The sequence below is a fragment of the Gavialis gangeticus genome, unplaced genomic scaffold, assembly GCF_001723915.1.
Source record: "Gavialis gangeticus isolate Ggan-Ray unplaced genomic scaffold, GavGan_comp1, whole genome shotgun sequence".
In the NCBI taxonomy this organism is placed as follows: Eukaryota; Metazoa; Chordata; order Crocodylia; family Gavialidae; genus Gavialis; species Gavialis gangeticus.
The window spans coordinates 71,651,711-71,661,733 of record NW_017728993.1 but is presented as its reverse complement, the minus strand read 5'-3'; the positions used below and the strand labels follow the sequence as shown (position 1 = coordinate 71,661,733).

Sequence of the window (10,023 nt, the reverse complement as noted above, 5' to 3'; positions counted from 1 at the left end):
ACACTGTGCCTAAAGGGACTATAGCTTGCAGCGAGCAGCAGACTTCCTGTACATATGCCTCATTGAGAGGTTTGGGGACTTTTGCTTGCTGTGCTGAGCACACCACCCCTCCCTTGGGCCCTGTCTTGGCAGCTATCAGTGCAACATACCTGAGATGCTCACATCATCACCATTCCTGTCACTGTCGCCGTCCTCCTGCCCATCTGCATTCTGCTGGGTGTGCTGCAGACTCAGCTTGTGGCACACCTCGAAGGCCTGCCCCACTGTCCGGACAATGCGCATGGCCTGGCTCTGGGAGGGGTTGGAGGGAGAGATAGCAGAAACGTCACCATCACAGGGGTCGACAGCAACTGGACACACTTCCCACACCACTGTAACAGCCCCATGACATAGTAAGCTTCATGGCTGGTTGCTGGTGCTCCCAAAGGAAGGGCACAGCGACTTGCAAGGCATTAATTACTATAGCCTTATACAGGCAAGGCCTGGCCCCAGGCTGTAAAAGGGGCTGTGTTCCCAGGCACCCCACAGCCCCTCAGCAGAAGGGAAGAACTCTGGTCCTTAGTGCTCAGCTGGCTTATGGCTTCAGGCAGCTCTACCCAGCTGAGCTCTCTCATGGTGTTGCTTTGTAAACTCTGGGTATCTTTGTACCCTGTGTGAATCCTCAATGGCTTTCCCTGCTGACTGCCAGTGGAACAGAGTCAACCTTGAACAGCTCTCAGGGTGGCCTCACAGGCTGCCCTCTTAACTCAGAGAGCCACTGCTCTCTGCCCTCTTCCATTTAGGGTTCATACATACTTATGCACAGGGTAGGTCTTTCTGTGGGGAGGTGGTGGTATTCTCTGGGGAAGGATCTTTTCCCAGCTGACCACACAAGAAAGCGACAAGTGAAGTGCTGGCCACAGGTGTCTGAAAGCAGCATCCTAGGGCACTGATGTCCCACTCTAGGGGAGCTTCATGCACTTCTTCGCTTTCACCTATGGGGAACCAAGCCCAGAGCAGCAAGTTTAGCCAACCTCCTCAGTGGATTAATGGAGAAAAGTGGATCCCTCAGCAAAGCCAACAACCTACTGCTCCTGTTAGGACCAATGTTCTCCTATATTGGAGTCACTGTGACACACTGGCAGTGGGGAGGGAAGCATTGACAAGGCCATGGGAGGTCTCTAGGGCACAACAGCTGCAATACTTCTATTGTAGTGACAAGCCCTGGTTGTACATGGACAGCATGGGAATAGTTCTAGGAGGCTGGGTGCAGCACCTTTGTTGATGGCTCATGGAGGAAATGCCTAGGTACTAGCCTTCGGGTTTGTGCTAACTTAGTGCTCCTGGGCATTACTGATGCCCAGAGGTGAAATGAGCATCTGGGTGCTAGATGTTCCACCTCATCTCTGGCTAGATGGGGAGGCCACAAGGGAGAATCTTGTAGCTCTGGGATCTCCAAGAAGCAGACATTCACCAGGGTCAGGATAGTGCTGCCTGTGATATGGTGCATCTGAGTCAGCAGGCAGCTTCACCCAGCCCCAGCCAGCTACTCCTGTCCAGCAGCGTGTCAGGAAACCCAACAGCCTGGCCATGCTTACCTTCTTCTTGGACTTGAAGACATTGCACCTGAAGATGTTGCTGGAGCCATCCCTGGCAATATAGCTGAAGATCTTCAGGTCCTGGGAGTCATGGGACACGTAGAATATCCTGCAAGGTCATCAGGGTGGGCTGAGGTGAGGATGAGTATACAAGAGGGAGACTGGAAAGGCCTCACCTACTAGCTCACCAGACATGGAATGAGGTGCTGGGAGACACACAGCATACCGGATGGTTCAGCATACACATTGCTCTATAGTGGGTCGCAGGCTAAGCCAGCTGGGCACTTTTTTCAATGGAAGTTGTTTTGGGGGGACTAGAAATAATGATTGACACCAAAACATTTCTGTGGAAAGTGTCTCAGTTCCAGGATGAAATGTCTCATCAAAATGAGGGTAAGGGCAAGGGTACAGGCATAACTCCAGTAGAATAGGCAGCATCCCAGTGGTTAGGATGCAGACAGGGGAGGTTGGAAGACACCAACTCAGCAGAGCAAGGATTTATTAAACATTCATCAGACCAGAGAATCAGACAGAAGAGGGAAGTGACCCTGGCTCTGCCACATCCCAGATAAGTGCTCTTCAAGTTCTCCTAGAAGAGCTCTTTCACAACTGAAAATGCAATAACCCAGACAGAAATATGCTACAACCCACTGATGAAGGCATTACCTGGGCTGTGGGAGACCCAGTTTTAACTCCCTGCTCTTCTTTATGGCAGGGATTTGAACTCAGGTCACAGCACACCTCAAGTGGGTATGCCTATTCCATGGAGGAAGGATGGGGTGGAGGGGGCCAATTGTCTGTTTCTTTCTCCCTGTGATGCCCTTCAAGAGGTTTTGGTCCTGTGCCACTGCCTAAGGAAACACATTTTAAAGCCTGGATGCTTCTTGCAAACTGGAATTTCATTTCTATAGACAGCCTAAGGCCTGGCTTGCCCATTACTCCCAGCCTATCCCACAGACCCCTCCCCTTTGCATAGACAGTGCTCCCTGCTGGTGTGGCAAACCAAAGTGTTGGGAGCAAGGCAGAAGCAGGGCTGCTCTATTTCCATACCAGTGTCACAGTGAGGTGCGACAGGGGCCCCACTTGTGAATCCTCCCCACAAAATACCACAGACCCTTTAGAGTGAGAAGAGAATGGCTGCTGTAGGTCTTTGCTCTGGATACCAGCTGTCCTCATCACTCATGTTCTGCCCCCTCACACACAGACAGGCTAATCTACCCATGCCCCTCAGGGCAAGATGTGATCTGCAGCTCTTCTGCTGTTTCAGTCCTCTCTCCCCACTCAGAGCTCCCAATGTGGGCAGAGTCAGTGGTAAAGAACCCCAGTGGGTTAGCGGGTGGGCATGGGACCTGGATGTTTCAGGAGGTTCCCCAAGATAGCTGGCTACCCATGAGCTGGCACTTTAACTGCTCTACCTGAGAGTGGCCTGTACATGGATGTGAGAAAAGCAGGAGGCATGCAGGGCCTCCCCTTTCTTCAGTCACTCCTAAAGGCTCCAGCATGGTCTGAAGCTCCATGACTGAGCTGCAACACCAGGCTGGTCAGGCTCCTGAGAGGCGAAGACCCGCTGGGGTCACACGCTGCTCAGATTCCCTGACAGGTCTGGAGGGGGAATAGAGGGCAGCTAATCCCTGCACAGAAAAGCAGTTCTCCCTCTCTTAATTGGGCTCATTAAAAGGGGTTTAGCAGTGCCTGGCTCCAATCCAGCCGCCAGGGAGTGGGAGTGGGTCTGCCCTGACGTGACCCAAGCAAGGCCTCCTTCTCCTGAAGGGGCAGACTGCTGGCAGCCAGTCCCGAGAAGTGAATGCGAGGCTTGGAGCTCAGAGGCTCTCACCTTTCCCACTCACTCTTTGGCTCTGACCAGAGACAATGGGATTCTGCTAGAAACTTGGGAGGCTAGTCCTTTCTTTGGGCTCTGTACCAATCCAAAAACCAAGTTAGCCTTGCTGTAGGGGGAAGTTCCCATTTGCCCTTGCTGTCATGCTCTGGGCTCAGCAGTCCCCAGAACAGTGTCACACAGGGTAGGAGCTGGTAGGGGGTGGATGCCCTGGCTTGCTCAGGGGCCACGTGCTGGCATTGACCGGGTGCTCAGGGTATGCGAGTGCGCCCTGCAGAGGGACATGCTCTGCACAGCCTTGCTTTGCAAAGAAGCTGCCAAGATTCCCCTCTCTCCACCCATAGCAAAAAGCCAATAATGCCATGGAGAGACGAATTGTTTGCTGACCAATACCTTTCATCTGCAGCTCAGTAAATGAAATGGCTTCTTGGGTTCAGATGGGCAGTGGCGTCACAACATACCAAGGGAATGCAGCCAACAGTGTCTAGAAGGGGGACCTGAAACCCAGTCCCTTCTTCAGAGGACTCTGGATCTGAGGACAACTTCATAGGGAAGGACTGGACTGGACACTTAAGAAGCTTTTTAGTGAGACAGACTGGACCCTGCAGCCAAGACACAAGCAAGCCTTTCTGCTGACTCAGCAGGATTCCCATAACTGGGCCTTGTAACTGCTGTTTCTGCCTTGACATCCCTCTGTGCTGATATGATGCAAGAAGACTTATAGCCCAGGGATCATGGATTGGGAGGCCCAGAGGGAGCAGACTATGTACTGCTCACAAATACATGGCTGGATTAAAATACAGTCTCCTGGCAACCCAGCAGGAGCTGGGAGCAAGTTCTCTCTTGCCCTAACAGAGAATTGAGAGGCAGCATTGCTAGAGCTGCAAGGGAGGCAGCTGTGCTGGCAAAACTGGCTTCTGAACATCCAGGTTTTGCACACAGAAGAATCCTCCACTGAGTTCTATGTATGAGGGTCCCATGAGCTGCAGGGCAAGGCTCAGGGCAGCTGCATGCCACCAGGTCACTGGGTGGGCAGCCTGTCAGAATTCATGAGAGTTGCAAGCCCCAGATTCCTAGGTGGCCTGTGTGTCAGTCCCAGCCCTGCGTCCTGTGCCCAGGGCACTGCATCAACTACATGTCAGAGCACACAGGATCTGCCCACCCCCATGGTCACTGAGGGATGCATGTCAGAGCTCACTGGAACTTCTTGCCACCTGCAGATGGCCCTACCTGTAGATAGGATCGTGCATCACCAACATCTTGTTCTCATCCCAGGTCCACTCTTTTTTCTGCAAGGAATGAAGCTGTAAATAAGTTAGATGTTGTCCAAAGGCCCAGGAAGTCCAAAGGTCCAGGAAGTGGACTTCAAAGCCACACCATCCCCCCTGCCAGGGCCACCCTTCTTGGGTGCCAGGAAGGATACACAGGAAGAAACAGCCTGAGACTAATGGGATTACATCAAAAAGTCAATGGGAGTATACAGTTCACTCCCCCAGGGAACTGAGAGGCAAGCAGGCAGGAGGTGCCACTGCAGAACCAGGCATCTGCTGAGACAGGGCACTCAAGCCCCAACTTATCCCTGGGGCAGCCTCAGAGATGGATTAGTTCCTTCCACAGAATCCCTGGAGCAAGGAAGTTAGACAAAGAGGACCTAGTGATCAGATTGTGCTGCAAGGCAGGACATGGACCAGGGAGAGGGTGAACCACCTGTCTCTCTGGCTGCGCCTCTGACTCAGGGCATCCTGTTGGAGGATATAGTATGCAAGGCTGCGTGGTCTGGATCACTGCTCCAACTAAGAGCACTGGCCACCAGTGAAATGAGTTCAATGGTTCTCAACCTTGCTCCTAGCAGATGTCAATACCCAGCACGAAGCTCATCACCTGCTCAGGCCCTCCTAGCCTTCTTCCCCGCTTGAGTCCCCATTGTTCTTATCCCCTTGCTTAAGGTGGCTAAGAGAGACAGCAATGGCAGAAAACATTTTTGCTGAAGCAAGATCTTTCCCTCAAGTAACTGGTGACAGGGTTAATTTAGAGCTGGCTGCTCTTAGCCTGCTCAGCAGATTAACAGAGGGCTGGACTGTCCGCTGTCTGGCAGACACCCGCAGGGACTGACCTTTCAGAGCAGCCCAACCTTTATGCCCAATTACCGACCACCCTCTCCATCCTGCCTTCCTCTTGCCTTTGATCTTCATTTGCCCTTCTACACGGCATTTGAATGGCTGCCAGACTCATTATCCCCTCGGCAGTGCTGCTGTCCTGCTCAGCAATTTACTGTTCTCCCCTGTTCTGTTCCTTGCACTCTTGTGGCCAGCACCTCAGCAGTTGTGAGCATCCCTGGGGCCCAGTCCGGCCCCAAAGCCCATTAGGGCTTTCAGAGGCAATCCAAACGCAGGGAGGAGGGGTGGGAAATGATAAATATTAGTGCTTATAGAACTGAGAGGCTGATCATGCTTCTGAGAGCCAGGCAGGTCACTGGGCCAGCTGCCAGCATCCAGCTCTGCTGATGCACCCAACTTCTGAACTGATTTAGCCCTGGGCTCCACACACCTACAGCTCTGCCCATGCCCCTAAGTTACAGCCCCCCAGCTATCCCAAAGTAGCCTTCTAAGTTAGCCTTATTCAGGCTGTGAGGAAGACTAATCCTGTGGAACTGAGGATGCACCAACACCCCTGTGTAGCTTGGTCTATATATCCTCTTGAACTAACGCTTACCTAACCTGGACGTAGTAACTTCCAGAGATGAAGACTGTGCAACCTATTTGCAAGGCTTCACTACTCTCCTGGTCAAAAGGTTTCTCCTCATGTCTAGCCTAGATCACCCCTGCTACAATTTAAACCTTTTACTGCTTGTTCTGTCTTGTCAAAGACATTGAGGACAATTGATCACCATTTTATAACATTTTTTTTTTTAAGTCTGCTGTCAAATCCTCTCTCAGCCTCCTCTTCTCTAGACTACAAAGTCCCGATCAGTATGGAGAATATCTTTGCTTTTACCAACAGGCTGTGTCAGATTTCTTTTTTATCATCATTCATCTGTATTCCCATCACATATTAGCATCCCACTGTTGTAGAGAACAAAGATGTGCACCTCCTCTGACATGGCAGTAATGCCAGAGATGTTTCCAGCCCTTTGCTAGGGGAGGATGATGCTGGCTTGTGCAGAGGAGACATAGTCTAGCTCTCTAGTGCCCGGTGGGTCTGCAGGGAGTCTACTCCAAACTTGCCATTCAGGGGATGCAGCTGTGGTACAAGGCCGTAAGACATCTGGAGGTGAGGATCTCCAATTGCCAGATAAGGTCCCCAAGGGACTACCTGCCTCAGCCATGGCTACACAGGATGGGCTGAACTTGCACCACTCAAGGCAGTACCCATGCTTCCCAGTTTATTTTCTTTCCATCTCAAATTCTGAGCCACTGGCATAGGGATCTTCCCTGCAGAGAGGCCCCTTTCCATGTACAGCTGGAAGCAGTAGCAAAGATTGCACACACAGACCCTCACTACCCTCCGGGGCTTTGCTGAGGGTCACCCTGAGAATGATACCATCTTATGGGATGCTTCAGACTTAAGCGCTCCTGTTCACGTTGATCACTGTCCAGGCTGGGGAAGAGACACAGCATGGGGGCTAGGAAAAGGCGACCTCTGCTCTATGAGGTTGTCATGCAAAAAAAAATATAAAAATAAAAAGAGGGTAATGGGCAGGTTTAATTTTAACCTGCTTTCTCATCACCATTAAATGTGAATTATCACTGTGCAATTCCAGGTGGCAGAGCACTCTAGAGATGGGGCACAGCAGACTGAGCACACCTATAGCCATGATCCTGTCTGGGCCACTGGCTGGAGAGACAGCCCTTTCTTTCCTCTATCACAGGGTGGTTGGTACCAGATCACGACAGTGATGGGGCAGCTACACAATCATTCCATCCTGGAGGACCCCACAGCACTTCCCACCTGGGCTGATAGGGACAACACCCAATTCCCTGAACATTGGCCTTGTGTGTGGGGGGGAAGAGGCAGCAGTTTTAACAGCGTCCTGTAGCCCCACAACATTATACAACAGACATTGCAGATGGTAACTTCCATAGCTGAAGTCACAGAAGTGCTGCTGATTGCAGTGTCAAGGAGAGGGAATTAACAGAACTAAAATGAGACCAGCTACAGAGTAGGGCCCAGTTCTACCTCCCTTACTCACTCCATGAGTAGCATCCCTCAGCTCAGCAGAACTGCAAGGAATATGGTTCTGCTGAGGGTGCATGAGGGTTGCAGAACCTGGCCCTTATTTTGGATGCTTCTACTGCAACACAGCAAAACAGGTGGCAAGGGATTAATTAGGGAACCTGAGGAAGAGAGAAAAACATGAAATCTGTGCCCAGCCCCTGACCCAGCCTGGCTGGAATACCACGGCATTCCAGCTTGATTGGATGTGCTGGAAAGGATGAGACACCCCCAGCTTTCTGGGCACATGCCCTGCTCAGCACAGATGAGGGACTTTTATTAAGAATAATGATGTGAGGCATCCCTAGATCCAAACAAAATGGCCCCCAAATACAATGACTTTTAATTCCACTCCATGAACTCAGAGGGTGACAGCAGTAGCCCTAGGATGAAGTTGTGCAGCTCTGAGCCATCGGCTTGGTCATTGCACTAGCTGAGGTGTCCACAGAAGATGGGACAACCTCATGCACAGGGGTCTCTGCTGCTACTGATGCTATGCTGGGATCCCACCAGTTTCACATAAAATAGCAGATGGGTATCTGTACTGAGATGTGAGAACCATGCTCAACAAAATGAAAGCCTAATCCTTGTAACCATGCTCACAGCTTCCAATGAGCCAGTCCAGAAAACTTCAAATACAGAGAGTGAAAAGTAGGTTCATGACCACTCTAAAATAGAGGAGAAATCATCCATGGAGCAAACTCAGGGCTATGATCACTCCAACAAGAAGGCCAAACTCTCACTCCTGTTTCCTTGTTTAAGCAGCTGCAGAGCAACCAGAAGCTGCCATCAAGTGCAGTGAGATATGGTCGGGCTTGCTGTTTGGAACCGTTTGCTGCTGTCCCTCTCTGTATTGTATCTAAATGTAAGCCCTGTCTCACCCCATATACAGGCCCTGAAGACCCAGAGACTCAGCCCAGAACTCGACAGGCAGGTGGGCTTACTTTTGACTGCAAAACCCTTGCCACTCCCACAAGGCCACTCCCACCGATACATCAGTCCGATATTAAACCAGCACCAATATAAAGAAAATTGACTATATCAGAAATCGGCTTGATGCGGCCGATAATTTGGACAATAAATGCCCGTGCATGCACGCAGTCGCTGCACAGCACACAGGCAACAAGGAGCACAGCCTGGCAGCTTGTAGAGCTGTGTGCAGCTGGTAAGTCTGTTGTGGTGGAAGTTGCAAGGGCAGGGAAGGGCCGTTTGGGGGGTGGGGGCAGATCAACACCCCCACAGTGAGGGAGCAAGTGAGGCTGGGGTAAGTGCTGCCCAGCTGGGGCAGGACAGGGCACAGGGCATGGGACAGAGCCGCAGCTCATCTGGGGGATGCAGGGAGGGAACATGGTTCCCGCTCCTGCATGCACTCCAGGAGGGTATGGCAGGGTATATGCCCCCAGGTCTGCACGTAGTGGGGTGCAGCTACAGGCTGGGGCCAGGGGCTGTGCTGGGCTCTTCCCAGTCTGGGGGGAGGAGGGGCTGGCTCAGACTGCGCTTGGGGCGGATGGCAGCAGTGCTTAGAGGGGGCTGCAGCCACTCCAAATTTTGCTGTAGCCCCCCCCCATTCCCCTCTCCCAGCGTCACTGCTGCCCAGCCAAGCACAGCCCAGCCCCTCCCTACCCCAGCCCCAGCCCCAGCTGCAGCCCGCCCCACCCCATGCAGACCCAGCAGCACATGCCCCTCCCCTCCATTGTGCCCTCCCAGGGTGTGCACAGTGGCGGGAGCCGCTCCCCCTCCCCATGCCCCCCAGATAAGCCATGGCTCCATCCTGTGCCCACCCCACCCCGGCGGGGCAGCACCTACCCCACCCCAACCCCACTCCCTCCCTCACTATGGGGGGGCATTGATCTGCTCCCCAGACTCCTTCCCTCCTCCCTCCCCTTCCACCACAACAGACTTACCAGCGGGGCGCAGTTGTACTGGAAATCGGATTGGTATTGGCTGATATGCCTCCTTAAAAATCAGTTATTGGTATCAGCCCCCAAAATCTATTGGTGCACCCTACCCTGAAGCAGTCTGATGCATGGCTGAGAACCTGTTCCAAGGTCAGTTCAGTGCCAGTGACTCCCGGGGGGAAAAGGCATGTATCTGTTTACAATGCTGTTGCCTGATTTTGCCTCAAGAGACACAGATGTTATTTTTGTGAGGGTCTCATGAGCTGAAGCTTCAGCATTGCTGAGAACAAGATGCTCCATAGGAAAAAGTCTGTCTCAGGGCAGAAGCCCATCTGAGAGCCCAGGAGGAACTCACTCAATGCAGAGGCTGCCTGGCTTTGGGAAGTGCTTCCCCCACACTAGGTTGGGCTAATGAAAGATGCATCCTATTCAGTTAGACACAGCATGATCCTCTCCCACACAAGGGACCCCAAGATTGCAGCTGCCTCCTCCTCACTCA

General features: G+C 52.3%; 1 protein-coding gene across 3 annotated transcripts in view; it reads right to left on the bottom strand.

Moving 5' to 3' along the window:
• Window positions 1–10,023, bottom strand: part of NOS1AP (nitric oxide synthase 1 adaptor protein) — a 210,453-nt gene that overhangs the window by 48,577 nt on the left and 151,853 nt on the right. For 2 of the 3 annotated variants that reach the window (XM_019501996.1, XM_019501998.1), the window contains exons 4-6: window positions 4,645–4,718; window positions 1,578–1,686; window positions 150–291 (exon numbers count right to left, since the gene is read on the bottom strand). In XM_019501996.1, the coding sequence (XP_019357541.1) occupies window positions 150–291; window positions 1,578–1,686; window positions 4,645–4,718 (325 nt within the window). The remainder of the gene's footprint in view (window positions 1–149; window positions 292–1,577; window positions 1,687–4,644; window positions 4,719–10,023) is intronic. The other variant, XM_019501997.1, reaches the window with a different exon arrangement.